This window comes from Columba livia, chromosome 16 (assembly GCF_036013475.1).
Source record: "Columba livia isolate bColLiv1 breed racing homer chromosome 16, bColLiv1.pat.W.v2, whole genome shotgun sequence".
NCBI classification, from domain to species: Eukaryota; Metazoa; Chordata; class Aves; order Columbiformes; family Columbidae; genus Columba; species Columba livia.
Window position 1 is genome coordinate 14,294,373 of NC_088617.1, and position 20,987 is coordinate 14,315,359.

The 20,987-nt window shown below is 57.5% G+C and overlaps 2 protein-coding genes across 3 annotated transcripts; both read left to right on the plus strand.

The window, feature by feature from the left end:
- Positions 1-614: 614 nt before the first annotated feature.
- Positions 615-15,934, plus strand: LOC102086750 (arf-GAP with SH3 domain, ANK repeat and PH domain-containing protein 2). The gene is made up of 18 exons (XM_021282273.2): positions 615-769; positions 1,855-1,924; positions 2,362-2,449; positions 2,907-2,955; positions 3,304-3,467; positions 3,686-3,819; positions 4,489-4,580; positions 6,384-6,561; positions 7,446-7,531; positions 7,857-7,972; positions 9,694-9,761; positions 10,226-10,333; positions 10,467-10,671; positions 11,263-11,439; positions 12,349-12,494; positions 13,191-13,313; positions 13,516-14,949; positions 15,851-15,934. Exons 1-17 carry the CDS (start codon positions 699-701, stop codon positions 13,588-13,590), a joined length of 1,950 nt encoding a protein of 649 aa, XP_021137948.2. The 5' UTR covers positions 615-698; the 3' UTR covers positions 13,591-14,949; positions 15,851-15,934.
- On the plus strand, positions 14,959-20,196 carry LOC102084623 (CMP-N-acetylneuraminate-beta-galactosamide-alpha-2,3-sialyltransferase 2). 2 transcript variants are annotated; one of them, XM_021282276.2, is made up of 7 exons: positions 14,959-15,932; positions 16,898-17,164; positions 17,435-17,625; positions 17,910-18,089; positions 18,527-18,572; positions 18,739-18,858; positions 18,975-20,196. In XM_021282276.2, exons 2-7 carry the CDS (start codon positions 16,910-16,912, stop codon positions 19,140-19,142), a joined length of 960 nt encoding a protein of 319 aa, XP_021137951.1. In that variant the 5' UTR covers positions 14,959-15,932; positions 16,898-16,909; the 3' UTR covers positions 19,143-20,196. The 2 variants fall into 2 exon arrangements, with proteins under 2 accessions (XP_021137951.1, XP_064888746.1); XM_065032674.1 differs by lacking the exon at positions 14,959-15,932 and adding an exon at positions 15,941-16,796.
- Positions 20,197-20,987: the final 791 nt, after the last annotated feature.

A 20,987-nucleotide genomic window follows, 5' to 3' on the forward strand; every position in this document is an offset into this window, starting at 1 on the left:
GCAACCACCACAGTGGCCTTCAAGCTGTTGGTTGTTTTTACACTGCGAAAAGCTGCAAACAGCTGTTTGCTCAGTGGAATGCCGCCCGCGCTCCTGTGGCCTCACGTCGCGGGAGTGCTGGTGCGGGGGACATGCCTGCTCCCTCCCTCGGTGAGGTTTCCAGTGAGGTGCTTCTTGCATATGCCACGTACCACGGCACTGCAGGGGACGAGCAGCAGCCTCCCACCCTAGGAATGGGGCTCAGCGCGTCCCACGGCCATGGGGCGGTGATGAGGGCAAGAGGGTGGTGTGGGGACACCTCCGCTGTGCCTGGGACGAGGGGGATGCTGCGGCAGGAGCCTCCTGCTGCCGTCTCAGCAGCTCACTGGGCGCCAGCACATTTCAGAGGAAGATCAGGCAGGAGGAGGAGAAGCAGCAGCTTTGTTCCCTCCGGGATCAGCTGAAAACAGCATTGCACCTGGAGCAGAAAGAGGTAAAATCTGATCCTTGTGTGGGAAAGCCGGGTGGTGCCTGCAGAGGGTAAGGCATGGCAGCTGCTTAGGTAGCCGCGGGGTTTCTGGTGAGCTCTGGGGGAGAACAGGCCCGTGGCAGTCCCATGAGGACATGCTCTTGGTTGCCAGTGGTATAGATGGGGTAAGGCCTTGTTGCTCTTTCTCTCCTTCTGCCAGGACCCTGGTAACAAGCAGGCAGGGTACAACATGCACCAGCTGCAGGATAACGAGCAGTACAGCACTGAGAAGTCAGGGACCCTCTTCAAGAAAAGCAATGGGTAAGTTGGGATCCAGCATGGCCCTTTCAGTTGTGCTTTGGTGAGCTGGGGCCAGAGCAGGGCTCACCCAGATCAGCCTCCTCTTCCTGGGGTGGCCACAAGGCAGGAGAACAGGATAAGCACACATAAAGGGTGCTCGACACTGTCCCAGCCTCCAACAGCTTTCAACACAGAGCTGCAGGAGCTTGTGTACGTCATTTAGCTCTAAGGGCATTCCTCTCCCGTGAAGCTGCACGATATCCCTTCAGGCCCTGTGAGCACTGGGGGCAAGGACTCCTCCTCCCACCACAGAAAGCCAGAACCAGCTCCCCATCTTTTCTTCCAATGGGGATCCCCACCACCTCCACCCAACACCCCAGGCTCTTGTGCTGGGAGGGTTGATGCTTCTCCCCCTCCATCCTTCCTGGTGGGAAACACTCGGAGGAAACCAGCATCCGTCCTGTGCCCCTCTGCCAGGAGCCAGGCCCTGCAAAGATGATCATCTCCCACTGGTGCATGGGAGGATCCTTGCTGGGAATCACAAGGGTCTTGCATTGGAAGACTCCCACACCTGGAAAGGCCTGTGAAGGATCCTAGAAAAACCTGAAACTGGACTGAAAATCATGGTCTGGGGCTCAGAAGTCTCCGTCACTGCAGACTGAAGTTTCGTCTCCCGTTTTGGGTGTATCTCTTCCTGCTTTCTCCCAGGTTGTGGTCTGCCCTGACCGGCAGCTCCAGGACAGCCAGCTGGGGAGCAGCATGGAGGTGATGGTCTCGGATATTTGCTGAGGGCTTCTGCAAAGGGCTGCATGCTCTTCTGGCTGGTTCTGATGCCCCGATGGATGCCCTGCACCTGAATCACCTCCACAGCGACTGTACTGCCTGTCTGTACAAGTCTGCCTTATGCCATATGATGTGTCCTTCTTAGCCCAGAACAGACTAAGAGCAACAGACCCTGTCTGTGCCAGCCCAGCCGACATGTATGATGAGAGCTGCAGCCCCATGCTGTCTTGCACGGCTCTTGCATTGTCCAGTGCTGCACTGTGTCGCATGTGTGCTCCTCTGCATGTGTGTGTCCTCTCAGCTCACCTTCCACTCGTTTTCAGGTTGAGAAAAGTCTGGCAGAAGAGGAAATGCACCATCAGCAATGGCTACCTGACCATCTCTCACAGCACGGTAGGGCCACTTCTTCACTCTGCTCTGCTCCTGCCTGGGAGCTGCTGCCCGTCCCCGCAGTGTCCACAGAGCCTGACACTGCCCCACACCGTGGTGGCTTCCTGGGGCTCCTCAGAGCCCTCATGCCTGCTGCTCGCCCTGCTGGGCTGCCCTGGTGCGGGAGGTCTTCTATTGAGACTCAAGTCTCTGCAACCCCAGAGAGCTTTAGACAAACACAGGAGGTCCTCGTGTGCCTGTGTGCACTAGCCCAGGGACCTGACTCCAAGCATGGGGTGGCTGTTGGGAAAGAAAAGGTCCATGTTGCTATTTCTTGTATGGATCCTGAGAGCGGAGCCAAAGACAAAGCACCGGGCACAAGGCAGATCTGCCTCCAGAGCCAGGCAGCGCACATCACTGCTGCTCCACAGCCCTCTGATGTCTCCTCATTCTGTTTGTAGCTCAACCGCCCGCCAGCAAAGCTGAATTTACTGACCTGCCAGGTGAAGCCCAACACAGATGACAAGAAATGCTTCGATCTGGTTTCCCGTGAGTGTTGGCACCTGCCCTGTGGTTCCTCTGGGAAGGGCCTGGAGAGGAGGCAGAGCTTTGGACAGGGCAGGGATGAGAGGAATCTCTGCAGCTTTAGGACAACTGGGGGGGATTACCCTGGGGAAACTGTGCCAGGAGGCAGCTCTGCTCGGGAGCAGCGATGCACATGCAGTGTGTGAGATGGGCAGCCCTGCTGTGGGGCAGTGTGGGGTGTGTGGGGACCATACAACCACAGTTCCCAAGCTGCAGCTCAGCTGACACCAGCATCCCTGCTACAGGAGCAAGTCCTTGGGGTGCTGAGCGAGATGGAGGTGGCTGTCACCCCAGGTGCCTGGGTTGGAGATTGCTCCCAGCTCTGCTGAGCTCAGCTCAGGTGTGTTGTGCCCTGCTGTGAGCCTGGCAGGTGAGGTGGATGAGTGGGGTGTCTAGAGGAGAACGGCTCTGTGTGTTTCAGACAACCGCACGTACCGCTTCCTGGCAGAGGACGAGCAGGACTGTGTCGTGTAAGTACAGAAAAAATATTCCCCTGGCTGCTGATGGGGAGCCAGCGCTTTGGTTAATCGAGCAGTGCACCACAGCTCCCGTTCGCTGCCTTTCCCATCCTGACTGTGTCCCGGTCATGCCGGGGGGACTGGCTGGCCACGAGCAGGACATGGAGCATGATGGAGGGTCCTGGTACCCAGGTTGCTGCTGGGGTCCTGTGCAGGACCTGTGTGTGTGGTGGCTGTTGGCAGGCTGGGGCAGAACGGGATGTCCCTGCAGTGGTGGGATGAGCCCCACTGCTCACCTTGCCCCGCAGCGCAAGCACGGCTGCAGGGGACCCAACGCTTAACCGCTCTCTGCCCATGCAGCTGGGTGTCCGTCCTCAGCAACAGCAAGGGGGAGGCACTGAATGTGGCCTTCAGCAAGGTGCAGGGTGGAGGGGAGTGCAGCCAGGAGGAGCTGACCCAGGCCATCATCCAGGAGGTCACGGGCATGCCCGGGAACCGGGAGTGCTGCGACTGCTCGGCCCCAGGTGAGAGCCAGCCCATGGCTGTGGGGCTGCCATGTTTCCTCCTCCTGGACAAGCAGAGCTCTGCTCTGCTCATGGCATCCAGCTCCTGGACACCTGCAGCCACCTGGTGTCTTGCCCTTCCCTCTGTCCTGCTGTGGGGCTTGTGCCCTGGGGTGGTGGGGACCGACGGGGAGGAGACGCAGGAGAAGAGCACGAGCCTGGCAGTCTTGTCTCTACAGATCCCTCTTGGCTCTTCATTAACCTGGGCATCCTGATCTGCGTCAAGTGCTCTGGGATTCACAGAGAGATAGGTGCACATCTCCCCCGCATCCAGTCGCTGTCTCTGGATGAGCTGGCAACCTCCGAATTGCTGGTAGGATGTTGCCAGTGTGCTCTGCCCTCAAGCCTCCCCCTGCTCCTCCAGTGCCTTCCTGAAACTAAGTTAATCCAATGGCTTTTTCACCAGTCAAACTCACCCACACCCACCTGTAATTCCCAGAGCTCAGTGGTTATTGTGGCAGGAATTATCATCTTTAGAGAGGAGAGGAGTGAGTTGTTTTGCTGTTGCTGTGTCACCCATCTCCCTCTGTCCCCTCTCCCCACCTGTGTCCCCTGGTGCTGAGGAGCTGTGGGGCAGGGTTGAGATGAGCTGGGCTACAGCGGAGTGTGGGGTGGGCAGGGGGCTGGAGACTTTGCATGGGGCTGTTTTAGGGCCATGGTGCTGCAGGTGCTGATGGGTTTGGTAGGGCTGTGATGGGAACTGCCGGCAGCTGGTGGGGATCAGGGCAGGGGTGGGGGTGGTTGGGAGGGATCATTGCTGGCCCAGATCCCAGCCCAGGGGTTGGCTCCACTGCTAGAGTTGGGACATCTCAGCAGTAGGAGTCAGGGCAGAGTCTCCAGTCATTGGGAATACACATTCTGGTACCCCTCAGACATCCCCTTGATACCTGGTCAGGATCTCAGCCTGGAGCTCCCTCTCCTGCTGCCATGCATGCAGAGCTGCTGCATGTCCCATGTCACCTCTGGCTTCTCTGTTTTGCAGGTGGTGAGGAATATTGGCAACTCTGGCTTCAATGGCATCATGGAAGTGAATCTCCCCAGCCTTTCCCTGAAGCCCACAGAGCACAGTGACAAGTGAGTTGCTCTGCCAGAACTGTTTTTTGTGGGAGCTTATATACAGGACTCTCACCCATGGGCACACGCTCTGTGGTTCTGTGTGCTGCCCACATGGACACATTGCGCTGCCAGATCCCCTTCCCAGATCGTAGCTTCTCTTTAGAAGAAATTTGACCGAGCCCAGAGGGAAAGGTCTGATAAAGGAGAGACAAAGAGTGAGGAAGAGCCAGCAGGAGAACTCAGGGATTAGCCTTGAGGTCAGGGCAAGGGTTGAGGAATTGGTGCTGGAAAGGCAGTGGCAAGAAGATAAATGTAAAAAGCCAAGCAGACCTGCCAAGCGGGATGTCCCTGGCTGCACATCAGCAGGGCAGGGAAGGGCGGGAGGGTGGAGTGAGATGGGGACAGGGACTGCCGTGGTGCAGAATGGTTCACTGTGTCTGGTGGTGGAGTCCCAGGGTCAGTGGGACCAGCTGGATCAGCAAAGATCCATTGAGGATGCGGGAACCCCCGTCCTTCATCCTGGAGCACCTTAGCCTCCAGCCTCTGCGGAGGCCGGGGGGCGCTGGGATGTGCGGCTGGTACCAGAAATAGCTTGGGGATGCTCCGGGGCTTAGTGTCTTAAATCTGGGGTGCAGCAGAGCTCCTGGGAGAAACTTAGAGCTGGGGAGCTTATTGTCAGGGGCCAGGGAGACTTTCAGGAGGCTGAAGAGTGGGCAGACCAGGCACGATTAGGTTCCATTAAAGGCGTGTAAGTCCTGCCTAGAACATCGTTTAGACAGTGTGGATTTACCCTGTAGTGTACAGGTGGATAAGGAACAGCACTGGGCAGGGGGAGAGCAGGTAAACACAATGGGAACAGTGTGGTCAAGATACAAGTTGCCAGACCCACCCTTCCACCTGCGTTCTGGGGAAACTGAAACTGCACAAAATTAATAACTCTGCTCTTCCCCAATGGCCTTTTCTGTTTGGAGCACTTGTTTGCCCCCAGGGCATCTGCAGCCACCCCAGAGACTCAGGTTCTCCACTGCTTCTTGACCTCTCCAGGGGGAGAGTCCCCAGCTTACTCAGCCAGTCCTTGTCTGGAAGCTGTTCCTGACCCATGGATACTCTCAGCCAGTTCATGCCATGTGGTGTTTCCCAGTCCTTGGGCTTTCTGCTTGTTCCCCTAAGTCTCCCAGTCAGGGAGCTGAGCCCAGTACTGAACTGTGAGGGCACAGGAGTCTGAAAGGCAAAGGGCTGTGGAGGAGCGGAGGGGAGAAGAGAGCAGGAAACATCCCCAGGAGTGTCTATAAATCCCCAGTGCACCCCTGAGTGTCTCCTATCAGGAAGGGTGGAGGGGTCAGGGCTTCTCATCGTGGAGCAGAAGCGATGGAGGGGGTTCTGAAAAGCGATGGTGCCAGGCAGAGAGGGAGAGGCCCTGTCCCTCCCAACACCAGAGCTTGGGGTGTTGGGTGAAGGTGGTGAGATCCCCATTGGAAGGAAAGATGGGGACCTGATTCTGGCTTTCAATGGTGGGTGCAGGGTCCCCATCCCTGACCATGGCAGCGCTCACAATTTATACCCAGAAGTCAAGTTTTCATATAATTATGCAACTGCAGGAGAGGAGGCTCTAAGAAAACCACAATGTTTTGGAAGAGTTATTGTGGACGCCGCTGCAGGGGAGTTTGGGGAATGTGACAGAGAGAGGAAAGGTTCTAAACTGCCTGGCAGGTGTGAAGGAGAGAGCAGGGAGTGTCTGGGGCAGCGGGGGTGGAGGGGTGGCCCCGGACTGCTCACTGGGTCACTCTGGCCCCTAACTCTCATTTGGCTGGTCCTTGACAGGGCCTTGCGGAAAAATTTTATCATTTCCAAGTACGTTGAGAAGAAATATGCCAAGAGGAGCCCTGCTGCCCAGTGCTCCATCCTCCCAGAAGCCATCAAGGACAAGGACATATTTTCTTTGCTCCAAGCGTATGCGCACAATGTGGATTTGAGCGAGCCTGTGCTGGCACCTCTGCAGGTACGGCTACCTGTCCTGTGGGCTTGTATGGCAAACAGCTTTGCTGTCCCCTGTCCAGCTTGTCCATGAGGGTCCTTGTGCCTGGGAGGGGACAGTTTTCTCATTAAAAAAGAGCTTTTTGGGGGCAACTGGCAGACACGAGCAGGGTGAGGAACATTGTGGCAGAGGGAGGTTTTCTGGCTGTGACCCCACAGCCCTTCTCGTGCTGTGTGTGCAGGGGCCAGAAGTCACAAACACAAGCCCAGGGCTTTCCAAAGGCCAATTTGTAACTGAGATTTACTTGAAAGCTTCCAAGTGGATTTTCTCAGGACATCCAAGTCTCGCTGTGAGGTGAAAAAATCAGGGCAGCGTTTTTTCCTGCAAAACTGCAGTGTGGGTCCTTGCTGGGAGTGCAACCCAAACCCTCGGAGCTGCAGGGACCACTGTGCCTCCCCCTTTGCCAGCAAGGACACAGCACGTGCCATGCAGAATAAAGGAGAAGGAGCAAAATGCTGCCCTGAACAAGGAGCTACATCACTATGGGATGTGTTGGGACAAACTGGCAAGTGAGAAGCAGCTGCAGGAGCAGCTTTTGCACATTCCAGGACTCTGGTGGGATCATGAACTTGCCAAAGTTCAGCCACTGGCCTGGGGAGAGAAGTGACCTCTGGTTGCCTCAGTTTCTAAATGTGAAAAGGGGCTGATTGATTATACTTCATGAAGCCATGAGCCATGGCTATATGCACGTTAACTAGGTTCCCAACCAGTCCTGGTGGCCATGACTCTGAAAGAGCCTAACCTGTTCACCTCTCAGGGATTTTAAATGTGTGAGGACAGTCCCAGGAGGACAGTGCTGCTATCTGTGGTGGTGGTGCAGGCAGACACCTAATTTTGCTTGGTTACAGGAACCTGGGGAGACCATTCTCCACCTGGCTGTGCTGTTGTCTGATCGAACCTCTTTACACATCGTTGATTTTCTTGTCCAGAACAGGTAAGCTCATGATACCCTCTCAGCTTGTCATGGCAAAGCTGTGCTAGTGAAAGGTGCAAGGCTGAAGATCTTCTCCAAAATGTTCCCAAAAGAGAGAAATATCACCAGGGCAGGTCTCCAAGCAAATGTGCCTTGGGGTAACTGCTCCTTGATCAGAGGGGTCTTGGGTTTCCTCGTCTCCTCTGGGTTGTGGTGTGATGGTGGTGGTGACCATCTCTTCTCCGGGTGAGGTGGGAAGAAGGACTCCTGTGCCAGCACCAGGCAGAGTTTGCTGTGGCCGGAGCCCCTCCCCGGTGGCACTGACATTGTCCGTCCCCTGCTGCAGCGGGAGCCTGGCGAAGCAGACGGTGGAGGGGAACACACCGCTTCACTACAGCTGCTCTCACAACAAACCCGACTGTGTCAAACTGCTGCTGAAGGCCAAAGCTAACATCGCCATCAGTGAGTGGTTGCAGGACCCCCTGCTCAGTGCACACATAGCTCTTCTCTGGAAACACCTCCTTAGCCTTGCTGAAGTGCTCAGCAGTGCTTATCTGCATCTGGGGAGAGACGGGATGATAACAGCGGTGGGTGGAGACCATGGCCACAGGGTGACAGCCTCAGCCCCAGGCTCTTCTCCGCATGTCCAGTGAGGTGCCCTGCTCTGATACTGCTCTTGGTTGGCTCTCCAGGCTCAGCGTTTCGGGGTGCATGTGGCTCTCCACGAGTGGGGTGACCACACCTCATGGGTTCCTGCTCTTGACAGCCTGGGTCAGAAGCAGTGGCTTTGCTCTCCAGCTCGGAGCAAGGGATGCTCCTCTCTGCTCCCCAGGGAGGAACCAGTTTGCTCTGGGGTGCTCCTGACCCCGGGGATCTCATTCATGCCTCTGCTCTGTCTCACTTGCCCCCTTCCCAGACGGGCAGCCACAGGCCTGCCTGTGGGTGGCATCTCTGAGGTGGGACTGTGCCGGGGTGGGCTCACCCAGCGAGGCAAACACTGCCTGAGCTGCTCTTCCACACACAGCACCTGCACAGCACTTAGCTCATTTTCAAAGCCAATGCTATGATGCTGGAGAGCAGGTGGGTGGGCTGCCAAAGCGCTGATTCAGAGATGGTGTGTCCTGGTGCTCTGGAGCCCAGATCACAGATCCAACCATTTATACGGCCCGTGAATCTTCTCTTCACAACACAGAAGTGAGCTTTAAAACTAGGATCCTTGATGAACTGGGGGTCAAAACTGTCTACACCATCAGGCACCAGCTGAGCTGGCCGGTGTGTTCAGGCTTGCCTCCTGGTATGCTCCCGTTTCCCCCTTCAACCAGCGTCGTGGCTGCCCCTTGGAGGGCAGAGAGACCATGGGGGGGTGGCAGGAGCTGCGTGTGTGTCGCCCAGTGATGTGGCAGCCAAATTTCTTGCTGCCTTGGCCATACTGGTCATAGCCATTCCTGACCTGTGGTTGCTGACTGCCACCGCTACCTCAGGCCTCTTGAGTTCACAGAGCAGACCCTGCTGCTGGCCTGGGGGTGCTCTGTGGTCTCTCAGGGTTCAGACCTCTTGCCATTCCCTTCTCCACCATCCCTCTTCTCTAGAGTCTCCCCAGCCCACCCCTCCCCAGCCAGACTTGTGCTGCAGCTCTTCAAGGATGAGTTTTGCAGAAATAAGAAGATTGCAGATTTACAGCAACACCATCACAGGTGCCACCCTCAGACCTCCCAGGAAGGAAGGGGTTTTAGTTTAAAGTGAAACTGAAGTGAAACAGTTGTCATTGGTCACACTTGCACTCATACCCCTGCTTGCAAGTACAGGGACCTCGGTGTCTGGGCAGTCTGTGTGTCTGTCAGGCATCAGTACACATGTACTGGGTCTGCCCAAAGCTCCCTGCAGTGACACAGATGACAAGGTGTGCTGGCTATGGAGTCCTCCTCTGGTTTTATAGCCTTTAGACTACGGTAGTGATTGAGCTCTTCTGTCCCTCTATCCTGTCCTACCTGTGAGTCATCAGGATTTATTCATGCTCCTTCTCCTTATCTGGGTGTCTCAGCTCCTTTGTTTTGGTCTGCATTCAAGCTAAGCTCTTTTAAGCTTGGTTGCCCCTAGATGCCCCAAATGCAGCACTGCTCTTCAATTTGCTGAACACAGTGTGGGCTCGTGGAATTCAAGGCTGCAATTTCCCCCCCACACAGCCAACAAAGTGGGAGAGACAGCCCTGGATGTTGCCAGGAGGATGAGACATTCCCTGTGTGAAGAGCTGGTAAGACACTGTGTCTTGTCACCCCTCCAGTTTCGGGATGTGTCCCAGTGACAGAGAGCAGTGGGTACCCACACCCATGTGGACATGTCCCATAGGGCCACCCGCACCCCTTGGCATCTCCAGCACCAGGGGGGGATGCAGAGGAGGGTGCAGAGGGGTTGAGCGGGTGCTGGCCATGCTGGTGTGGGGTCCTTCAGGGCAGAGCGGTTGGGGACAGGCCAGGCAGGGGTCACACTGTGCCTGGGCAAGGGGACCTGGAGCTGTACTGAGGCTGTGTGGAGTGAGCACATCTCAGCAAATCCAAGCTTTGCTTCTGACAAGGCCTGAATTGTGTGTTTGGAGACATTTGCAACCCTCCTTGCTGCTGGGAAGCAGCACTTGCAAACATCGTCCTGATGGACGGGTGGTCAGAGATGGGGCAGGACAGGGCTGGTGGGTCCTCAGGCAGCTCCTCTGTGCCCCAGCTGCTGCAGGCCCAGACCAACCAGTTCAGCCCCCATGTCCATGTGGAGTATGAGTGGCGGCTGTGCCAGGATGACATGTATGAGAGTGATGAAGACCTGGATGCGAAGGTGAGGTCCTGACAGGCTCTGGCTTGGGGTCACATGTACTGCCACTGCTCCCACTCCTAACACTTTGGAGCAGGCACTTGAGTACCTGCCTGGCCATACCTGCTCTGTCTAACCCGCAAAATCCCTGTCCCAGCTGGGTCCTGCGAGGAGCGTGTCTGTCTGTCCCCAGACCTGCTACCATCCCCCTGCTGCTGCCCCCAGGCCAGAGGCAGAAGGGACAATGCCCTGGGGGGGGCGGCTGGACACCTGCCCTCCCCCAGCCACCCACCTCTGCAGCCTGGACGTGCCACCAGCCCCCTCCTACGCCCCTCCGGTCCCGCCCCAGCGGGCAAAGCCAGGTGAGAGCCTGCGGCAGGGGCTGAGCCTGGCTCCATCAGCACAGGGTGGTCTGGGAGGGAGCTGGGCCCCCATGGCATGTGAGGGGTTGTCTGGTGCCCCAGGGCTCCTTGAGGGACCAGGGCTGGCTTCTGCTGGCCTGTCTGTCCTGATGCTGATCCCTGCTTTGAAGAGCAGGACAGCAAATGGTTGCCCTTGGGGATCCTATGCTGCATGCACTGTCCCCTCCCCAATGCTGCTGCTGTTGGGAGAGGCAGAGTATCTTTAGAGACAGGGCTGGGAAGACAAAGCTACCAGCAGAAACAGCAGCAATTCTGGTCTGTAGCAAGACTGGCACCTTGCCCAGCCTTCCCATGGTGTGACCCACATCCAAGAGTCCGCCCTGCTTTCTGGGAGACTCACCAGGTCCTACCTGACTTCCCCTCTGCCAAGCTCAGTTCTGCTGCCAACTCGATGCATTTCTCAAGCCAGACCTGCAAGCAGAGAAAAGAAAATCCCTGACTATCTGTTTGTGCCCAGCCTCTCCTGGAGCTTTGCCCCAGGAGCTCACCAGCTTGCTGCTGACCTCCGATCTGTTCTTCCTCTGTGTTTAGCTCCCCAGAGGGCATATTCACCCTTCCTCACCAGCTCGTCTGTCTTTGCTGAGGACACAAGAAGCAGGAGGAGCCCACCCCTACCTCTGAGCATCAAGCACAAGCACACATCTTCAGAGCCAGCACCGTGGGTCCCGCTCAGCCCTGAGCAGCCCAGCCCGACCAACCTGGCTCCAGGTAACGCAGGACAGGGAGCCAGAGCACACTGATGCGGAGGGCCTGCTGCAGGTCTGCAGTCCAGCACCCACACTAGGTCGGGTTGTCTGTGGCTTTGGCCAAACTTGTTCACTGAGCAGGCCCGTGAGGCTGCTCGCTTGGCTGTGGGGCTGGGAGAGCTGTGGGAGCTGCAGTGCTGAGCAATGCACCCAGAGCCGAGCACGAGGGGGACTCCGCGCACCCTGGCTGTTGGACACCAGTGCCTCCAGGGCAGGGTTATGCTGGGGTTTGCTGGGCTGTTGAAGATGCTGAATTTGGAGATGGGAATAACCCTGTTCCTATCTTTCAGGCAGTGGATTTATTTCCATGGGTGTCCTATGGCAGAAAGATGCTCCGCTCACTACAGCCAGGCAGGGTGGCAGCCTGGGGGGCTGAGGCTGTGGGTTACACAACACAATCTTGTGACCGAGGGTGAGCGCTGCCTGGAGCAGTCCCAGGTGCTCCAGGGTGGAGACCTGGGCAGCTGGAGCCCCCAGGTGTCTCTAGGAACAGTCTCACTCCAGCAGAGCTCAGCAGCGAGGGGAGCATGATGGATGGGATGGAGGGTGCCAAGTGCACAACCCTTGGCAGCTGCTTCCTTCCCCTGGTCATGGCAGCTCATGGGGCACCTTGGAGCTGTACAGCCCATTTCCCAGTACACACTTCTCACCCCAGCCTCCACTCTATGTCCTTCCTGGCCACGTCCCCTTTGCCTGCTGCCCCTCTCCATCCTGTCCCCAGTTGGAGCCTTATGAGCTCCCAGACTGTTGTGTGCTTGTTGGCCGCACTGTACCATGGAGGACAACACCGCATTGTGTTGCCTGACAATGGTGCTTGCTGTGGTCCATGTGTGATGAAAGGTGGGAGATGACCAGCCTGATCGTGTCATAGGTGCCCTGAAAGCCACGGACTCCATCTGCACGCCTGACTCCAGCAAAGTGGGACAGCTCAGCCCACACCAATCCCTCCAGGAGCCAGATCCATGTCCTGGCCATGCCTGGGATGGTCCACCTCTTCTTCCTCGGAGGAGCAGTTTGGTAGGTAGCCAGCGGCCAAGATCAGCTCAGGTCCCACATCTGTCCATATTTATCACCTTCAGTTTTGAACTGAGCTGGGGCTGGCCCCAGCAACTTGTCCTCTCAGGACTTCTGTGACTTCCTGGCCTTGACATCTCCCTGCTAGGTGCTGGGAATGCTACCAGAATCCCCATAAGGCTCCATCGCCTTTTGAGGGAAGCCTCATTCCTGATTTCAGGTTGTCGGCAAGTCAGAGCACAGTTTTGGACACGGACAAGGGTGCAGTGTCCACAATAGCCCTGCCTCTCTGTGCTCCAGGGGACGCCCTTCTCCCCAAGGACACTGCGCAGAGGCAGAGCCCTTTCCTTAGGGGACCTCACTTGGGTTGCCTGGCCTTGGGGTTGTGCTGAGCAGCAGCACTGACTCCTTGCACAGAATTGCCTTGAGAGAACTGGGAGCCCGGCCAGTGCAGCTGCACGTGCTGCAGTCCTGCAGCAGAGGAGCAGGTGGCCCCGGGAGGATGCTCCAGCAGAAGGTGTCTTCTGGTTCCCTGTCCCACCCAAACTCCCAGCAGGTGACCTGCCAAAAGAAACCTTGCAGTCTCTCCTCCTTGCTCCCCACATCTTTGCCTGGGGCTCTGGGATCGAGACACTAGAGCTGTTTCTGTTTATGTTGATGAAGCCAAGGAGGCCTGGCAATGCTCTCTCCTGCTTGCAGAACAAGCTGCTGCTCCGCAGGGTCCGTGCTCTCTACGACTGTGATGCTGACTGGGAAGACGAGCTGACGTTCCGCACAGGCGAGGTCATTGTGGTGTCTGACAAGGAGGACAGCAACTGGTGGGTGAGTGAACCCGTGTATGCTGACTGGCGCTGGGATGCACATGATCCCCTCTCCATCCACCTCTCACCTCTGTCCCGTGACTATGGCACCCCTTGTCCTCTCCTGCTCTGCATCTGTCTCTCCACCTTCCATCTTTTCCTTGGCAACCCTGAACACCACTGTGCTGTGCTCACTGCTCCTTTTCCTTCCTTTCTCCCCACAGAAAGGGTGGATTGAAGGACAGCCTCACAGGCAAGGTGTTTTCCCTGCTTCATTTGTTCACGTGCTCAGTGAGTAGGACCTCTTCAATTCAAGAAGATCTGATCAGCTGCTTAAACTGCAATTCCCCAAACTCCCGACTGCACCGAGGGCTCCAGTGATGAGTGATGAGCGATGAGCAGGCTGTGAGCACCATCTCACCCGCTGCTGCCTCCCTCAGCTCCACTGCCCCAGCATCCCTGTCTGTCCATGCTGGCTGTGCTGGGCTGTCCCAGGGAACACCTGGCCAAGCAAACAGAGAAAGCACAGCAACCAACGTGCTCCACAGCTGCGCTCCTGCCCCATCATCATCCCCACACAGGAACCAGCCCTGCAGCACCGTGTGGTTCCATTCCCAGCCCCTGCCTTTCCTTGGCCGTGCTGTCCATGCCGTGGTGCTCCCTGCCTGGCTTGTGCTAACAGGATGGCAGAGCAGGGCAGTGCTGCGCCATGCGGGGCTCTGGAGCTGTAGGTGATGCTGGCATGTACGGCCCTGGGAAATGGGCTCTGCTGAGGACCAAGCATACCAGGAGCTTGGAAACATGGAGCCAGCACCAACCCGAGCCTGCACTGTCCTTAATTCACTGTGTGTGCCCTGGGGCAGCATAGGGCATTGCTCCTTCGGTGCCTGCATCCCCAGCAACGGTGGAGAGCCCCTTGGAGCCCAGTGCCAATAAATATCAGCTCTTCAGTGCTCTCTATTTCACAGGGCTGTTCTAGTTTGAGTTTCTAGATCCTTCCTCTTTGCCACTCTCTCTCAGTCACCAAAGCCCTCTCAGGCCTCAGAACAAAGGAGGCTGACCTCCCCTCAGGTAAAATTACTCAGACTTCAGCTGGCATGGCTTTTCTCCACTGACTGTGTTTTTTTCCAGCTGTGGAGGCACATTCCACATCCTTCTCCTGCCCTCGCTTGGCCCAGATCCCATCCTGGAGGGCAACAGAAACCAGCCAGCGTTGTGCTGGATGCATGAGGCTGTTGACACCTGTTTTGCTGGTGGCAATGGTGGCAGAAGTTGAGCTGCCCCAGCAGGACCTGTAGGGGCAGGAGGGTGTTTCCACTCCAGGCAGCTCCTCCCACCCTCAGAGGAACATTTAGGTGATGACTCTCCCGATTGAGCCCTGGGAACACGGCCAGGGCACCTGGCTCCAGCAGGACCAGTAGCCACTGTGGCACTGGGCTGTGTGGGATGGACGTGCCAGGGTGGTGGGCACTGCTGGAGGAGGGGGCAGTCCTGCCCTCACTGCTGCTTGCTATGAGGCTCTGTTCTCCCCACGTCATGGTGCAACACTTCCTCTTCCCGTGGTGGTTGTTGCAACTTGCAGCCAGTGCTGGCGAAGCCACCGAGCCCGGGAGCGTCAGCTTCGCCCGGCCCTGCTCAGCGGCACGTCCTCCGAGGAGGTGAGGGGCCCTGGGGACAGCTGGCTGGGGACCAAAGGGTTGTGGCACCATGAGGCCCTGTTTCCTGGCTGTGGGGCTGGGGAACCTGTGGCGGTGTCCCTTGGGGTTGAGTGGGGACAGGGACAGGTCTGTGGGAACGGGGTGCAGCCTGATGCAGCAGCTGCAGGGCCGCAGCGCAGTGCCTTGTGGCTGATGGTGCTGGGCTGGGGAACCCGGAGGCAGGACCATCTCTGGGTGTGGGGCTGGGGGGGTTCAGCCACTGTGGGGGTGCAGGTAGAGAGATGCCGTGGGGCTGCATATGGGAACAGGCAGGGACACGGGGACGCCCACCCTGTCCTCCCTGGTGACAGGCGACTGCAAAAAGCTTTGTGAAATATCCACCACACTGCCTGAGCCCCCTGGCTCTGGGCTTAACAGAGCCACTGGCACCCACCATGCACCTGCCAGCCAGCTCATCCCCCTCCATGGGCTGCAGTTTGAATAAGCTCCAAGGCTCCATGATCACCCGACCCAAGCCCGGGGAACTGCTGGCTCCTGGCCTGACCAGCACATCAGATGGATACTCTTTGCCTCCATCATGTCAAATGCTCATGGCTGCTGCAGGATGGCAGAAGATTAAGTCATGAGGATCTGCAGCTGCTGACAGGGTGACCATCAGGGCGCTCTGGGTTCCCCCCGGGTCTGCGGGGTGCAGAGCCGGCATTTTGTGGCCACTTCCTGCCGGGGAACCACCACATCGGTGTCTCCAGTGTGCTGGTGGTGGCTTGTTCGCGCTTCCCTTCAAGAAGTGACGGCTCTGTCACTTTGGGAAAGGGCAGCCGTGCAGGGGGCTGAGACCCATGGTGGCCACCTGGGATTATCCATCTCCCCCCAACAACTCCTGTCTCTGCTTGTTGCTCAGTCCCCGGGAGCAGCAGCTTTGCTGTGAGATGCTGTCCTACGGGTCAGAGTGAGTGCAGCCGGGTGGATCCCACAGCCAGCAGGTACGCCTGTGCCGCAAGGGCTGCAAACAGTTCATGTAGAGCAATGAAGCCCGTGCTGATCCGTGGCCCCACGTCAGCACCCAGGGGACAGGGGGAAGCACAGGGTGCTCCTGTGAGGACAGGAGGGGTTTCTCTCCTTCAGCTTTCCCAGTACAGTGGACCACCCCCACAAACATGCTACAGTCACTTCTGACCCTGGCATGGCAGCTGTTCCTGCATCCCTGCGCAACACTCTTGCCTCAGCCCAGGGAAGCCAGATCCTGAGAGGATGAGCACTTAGTGAGCTCCCTGAGGATGAGACAACCCTTTTCCCTGACTTTACGTTTACATGGGTGCTGTTAGATGGAGAATGGAAAAGTCACTTAGATATGGGTATTTATGAGAGGTTCATGCCCACAGATGGCAGATAGTACCTCCTGCTCCCTCCTCCTGGCAGTGATTCAATGCCCTTGAAGCTGCAAAACCCCAGGGCTGCTGGGGGAAGCGTGTCGCTGGCTGCACAGCGCCTGCGTGGGCTCGGCGGAGAGGCCGCGGGTTCCTGTGCCCGGCGGCTCCCTGGCCGGGTGTGGGGAGCAGGCGGCGGGGCTGCCGCGCTGAGGAGCTGCTTTGCTGCCACTCCAGAGCAGAGCTGGAGTTTGGCTCGTGGCCCAGGCGATAACACTTTGCTGCTTGTTCATGAGTCCATTCGCAGCCCCTGAAAGTGTTGCAGGCAGGGAGCAGCTCCGCATACAGCACACGCTGCCAGCCAGCCCTGCCCAGAGCTAAGGAACTGCGGCAGTGCCAGGAGCAGAGCACAGCACTAAAGCCATGGAGTGGTTTGAAAAGGAAATGCGTACCAGGCTGTTTCAGGTCCCTGCAGGGTTGGTGAGCAGCCAAGCGGTGTCCTGGGAGGCTGGGCAGGGAGGGTGTGTGGGAAGGGGTCTTGTGGTGCCAGTGTCACTGGTCTCTGTGACATCTCTCTGCAGGTGGCATGAGGGATGCTGTGCCGGCGGCGCATGCAGGTGGTGCTGGCCCTGTGTGGGTTGCTGGCCCTGTGGCAATGTTTCCGAGCCCCCCCAGACAACCTTGGTCCCTTTCCTGGGGCTCCCTCCCTGCTCGACACCCCCGCTGCCCGCTGCACTGCCAGTGCCAACAGCTCCGCGTGGTTCCACACCCGCTATGATGCGGCCACGGGGCCTCTGCTGACGGGCGCAGCCCACGAGCTCTCCCCCGACGTGGTGCGGTGGTGGCTGGTGAGTGGGACATGGGTGGGCGCAGCTATTTGCGGTGCGGCAGGGACAAGGTGAAGTCTGACAGACGCGATGGAGGATGAAGGGGGGCAGGAACCCCAGCTCATCACCCCCCACTCCTCTTTGGGTTGTCCTGCACCCTTTTCCTAATAATTCATCAGGTTTTTCTGTGCCTTTCCCGGGGTTTTGCTGGGAGGAGTGGGGCTCTGTCCCCTTTGGGATCACTGGTGGCAGGGGGGCTGATGCTGTCTGTCGCTGTCCTCACTCCCCCAGACCCTGCAGGGTCACCCAAATGGCATCCAGCTCCAGGACATCATTCAGCAGCTCTTCACTGTCCTCCCGGCACCGACCAGCGACGTGTGGGACCCGTCTCGCTGCAGAACTTGTGCAGTGGTGGGGAACTCGGGGCGGCTAAATGGCTCTGGCCACGGGCTGGAGATCGATGCCCATGACTGGGTGCTGAGGTGGGTGACTCGAAGGGACTTGGCGCCTGTCTCCCCGGGACTCTGGTGTGCAATAGCCCAGCCGCCCTGTGAAATCTGCCAGCACAAGCCCTGTGAAGGCAGAGGGGCTGCTGGCCCAGCTCCCTAGAGCCCCTCACCCTGGGGCACACACAGGCCCTGTGACAGCCCTGACCCCTCTTTGCTACTAAACAGGTTACTGGTGTCCCTGCCTGGTGGGACCAGCAGCCTGGGACTGGCACGGTGTCCACCTTCACTTTGGGATGTGCCTTCCTGCTGTCCCCTAGGATGAACAGAGCAAAGGTTGCTGGCTTTGAGCTGGATGTTGGCATGAGAACAACCCATCACTTCATGTACCCAGAGAGCGCAGTGAACCTCGGGCCTGGTGTCCACCTCGTCCTTGTCCCCTTCAAGCCGCTGGACCTGCAGTGGGTGGCCAGCGCCTTCTCCACTGGAGCGCTCACACAGTGCGTTGGCTTCAGGGGACAGCACCTCTTGTGCTGGGACTCAGGGGATGACATGGAGTGGTCCTGGGGACCCTCGTGCCTCAGTGGGGCCCTGGTACCGTGGTCCTGGTGGGATGTTGGGCCCCTGGGTGGGGTCCTGGCATCCCTCTACACTACAGTTTGGCAAAGGGGGCACTGACCCCTCCACGCAGGGCTTGGGCACCCTGCAGTCCCACACTCCCAGTAGGTGGGATGGTGGCTGTCCCCACTGTGGGGCAATGGTCTTGATGTGTCTCTTCCCAGAGCCAGGGGATGCTGCTGGGCCAGCCCAAGGGGCTGGGGGTGCCGTGAGGCTGACATGGGCTGGCACAGCTGCCCTCCACAAACAGCTGCCTCCGAAGGAGAGGCCACGGCAGCAGGAGTGCCCCACGCTCACCGCTGTCCTCTGGCTTTTGCAGCACCTACACGAGAGTGAAACAGTTCATCAAAGCTGACAGAAACAAGGTAGGGGCTCAACAGGCTCCAGCTCCTCCCGGGCAGAGACCGGGCTTGTTTATCAGTGGGACGCGGGCAGAGCGGGAGGGCAGGGCTGAGGGATGCGCTGGGGCTGATGGCAGCACTGCGGCAGCTGTCCTGTTCACAGCTGACGGCTCCACCGCTCTCCACTCAGGTGCTGGTCCTGAGCCCGGCTTTCCTCAAGTACATCCACGACAACTGGACACAGCGCCGCGGGCGATACCCCTCGACCGGCTTCACGGCGCTGCTCTTTGCCCTGCACGCCTGCCAGCGGGTGAGTGTGGCCGTGGGACCGGGCGCTGTAACCTCACCAGCGCTGCAACTGACGTCTGTGCGGCCTCGGGCTGCCTGAGCACCCGTGAAGTGATGGGTCTCGCTGGGTGTGCGCAGGTCTCCGTGTTTGGCTTCGGAGCAGACAGTGACGGGAACTGGCACCACTACTGGGAGAAAAACCGCTGGTCCGGAGCCTTTCGCAGAACGAGGGTCCACGATGCTGACGTGGAATTCAGCCTCATCGAGAGACTGGCAGCTGAAGGCAGGATTTTATTCTACAAATGATGCATTTCTAAGAAGCCGAAGCCAGGCTGTTAGTGCAGGAACTGGCAGCCCCTGTGCGGCCAGCAGCTGCTTCAGCTGTTCAGCTTGCTTGTGCCCCAGCGCTGCTGTGTCCCCGGGCTCACACAGAATCCCAGGATGTCAGGGGTTGGAAGGGACCTGGAAAGCTCATCCAGTGCAATCCCCCCATGGAGCAGGAACACCCAGATGAGGTTACACAGGAAGGTGTCCAGGCGGGTTGGAATGTCTGCACAGAAGGAGACTCCACAACCTCCCTGGGCAGCCTGGGCCAGGCTCTGCCACCCTCACCAGGAACAAGTTTCTTCTCATATTTAAGTGGAACCTCCTGTGTTCCAGTTTGCACCCATTGCCCCTTGTCCTGTCACTGGTTGTCACCAAGAAGAGCCTGGCTCCATCCTCCTGACACTCCCCCTTTCCATATTGATCCCCATGAATGAGTCCCCCCTCAGTCTCCTCTTGTCCAGCTCCAGAGCCCCAGCTCCCTCAGCCTTTCCTCACACGGGAGATGCTCCACTCACAGACCCTGCGCTCCCAGGGTCTCGGTGCTGCTTGTCCTGGTGCCACCAGCTGGGCACTCTGGGTGCCAGGTGACGCGCTCCTGTGGCACCGGGTCGCTGCATTTGGCCGGACCCAGGGTGTGCCCAGCCCTGTCCAGGTTTGCTGGGAGAGAGGGACACGGTGGGGCTGCAGGTGGGTGTGCGGCCTGGGAGCTGTGATGCGTGTCCCTGTGGTGGCCATAGAGCCACTGGGTGACGGTGGTGGTGGTGATGGCAGCTGCCCAAATGTGGCTGTCCACATGATGGAGCTGGTATTTCCACCCACTGGTGGCTTTGAGAGAGGTTTGTAGTTGTTCTTCGGGCAGGGGGAGAAAGGCATCTTCCCCTCCTGTCTTTTTATAACTAAGGAAATATTAAGAAAATACATCAAAGAAGAGTAAATAAAGGAAAAAAAAAAAGAAAAATCAAGCATGCTAAGTCAGAACACAACAGTTGAAACAGTTGAAACGACCTTATATTGAATAAACTTTGAAAACACATGGAAATCTGTTAAGATTTGCTTTACTTTTTGAGCCCTTACTGCTTTGGAAAGACAGCACGAGAACATTGCAGACCTGGCAGACTGAGCTCCCCAAAGGTTTTCTCCTCCAGAGCAGGCTTAGCAGGGTGTCTTCTCCTGCTTTCAGTCACAAACATGAACCTCCCAAACCAGACTCGGCTTTTCTATGGCTATTACTTGCTCTTTCAGTCTATTAAAATCACCAGATCTCTCCGACTCAAAACCTCCCATTTTGCCGCAGAAGCCTGTATTACTCGAGCCAACTATCAGTTTAGTTGATTTCCCACCTCTCCAGATAGAATCTCCATTTCTGTGTTTTCTCTTCTGTTAATACAGTTTCCCAATGAGCGCAAGTCCTGCCCTTACTGCCCCTTCCCTGTTTTCTCCAGAGCTCTGTGTGACACTCTCTGGTGCTTTTGTGCTTTCCTGAGGTTTACGCTTGGCTTTCTAATCAAAGCCAAGCCATTAGCTGCTCGTTCTTTAACGGTGGGTTAAACTCTTGCTACATTATCTCCATTCATCTTGCCCCTCTTGATTATTCTTTCTAATTGAGTCAGAGAGCCGTGTGCTCTGCGGAGCCATTGAAGCTGCTCAGGTCACTACACAGATACCATGTTCCCTCCACTCTCCTTACCCACATCTCAAATTGCTCCTCTTCCTGATGGAAAAAACCCAGATTTTTATACTTCCTCGTTTGTAGATAAGTTCAGCTAATTTAAGAAAACCCAATAATAACAAAAATACACACACAAAACCCCACAAACCACTTCA

Coding starts and splice junctions, on each gene's coding strand:
- LOC102086750 (XM_021282273.2), top strand. CDS start 699: ATGCACCAGCTGCAGGATAACGAGCAGTACAGCACTGAGAAGTCAGGG. Junction 3,468..3,685: donor CTGCGACTGCTCGGCCCCAG/GTGAGAGCCAGC, acceptor TTGTCTCTACAG/ATCCCTCTTGGCTCTTCATT. Junction 4,581..6,383: donor CCCACAGAGCACAGTGACAA/GTGAGTTGCTCT, acceptor GGTCCTTGACAG/GGCCTTGCGGAAAAATTTTA.
- LOC102084623 (XM_021282276.2), top strand. CDS start 16,910: ATGCTGTGCCGGCGGCGCATGCAGGTGGTGCTGGCCCTGTGTGGGTTG. Junction 17,165..17,434: donor ACGTGGTGCGGTGGTGGCTG/GTGAGTGGGACA, acceptor TCACTCCCCCAG/ACCCTGCAGGGTCACCCAAA. Junction 17,626..17,909: donor GCCCATGACTGGGTGCTGAG/GTGGGTGACTCG, acceptor GCTGTCCCCTAG/GATGAACAGAGCAAAGGTTG.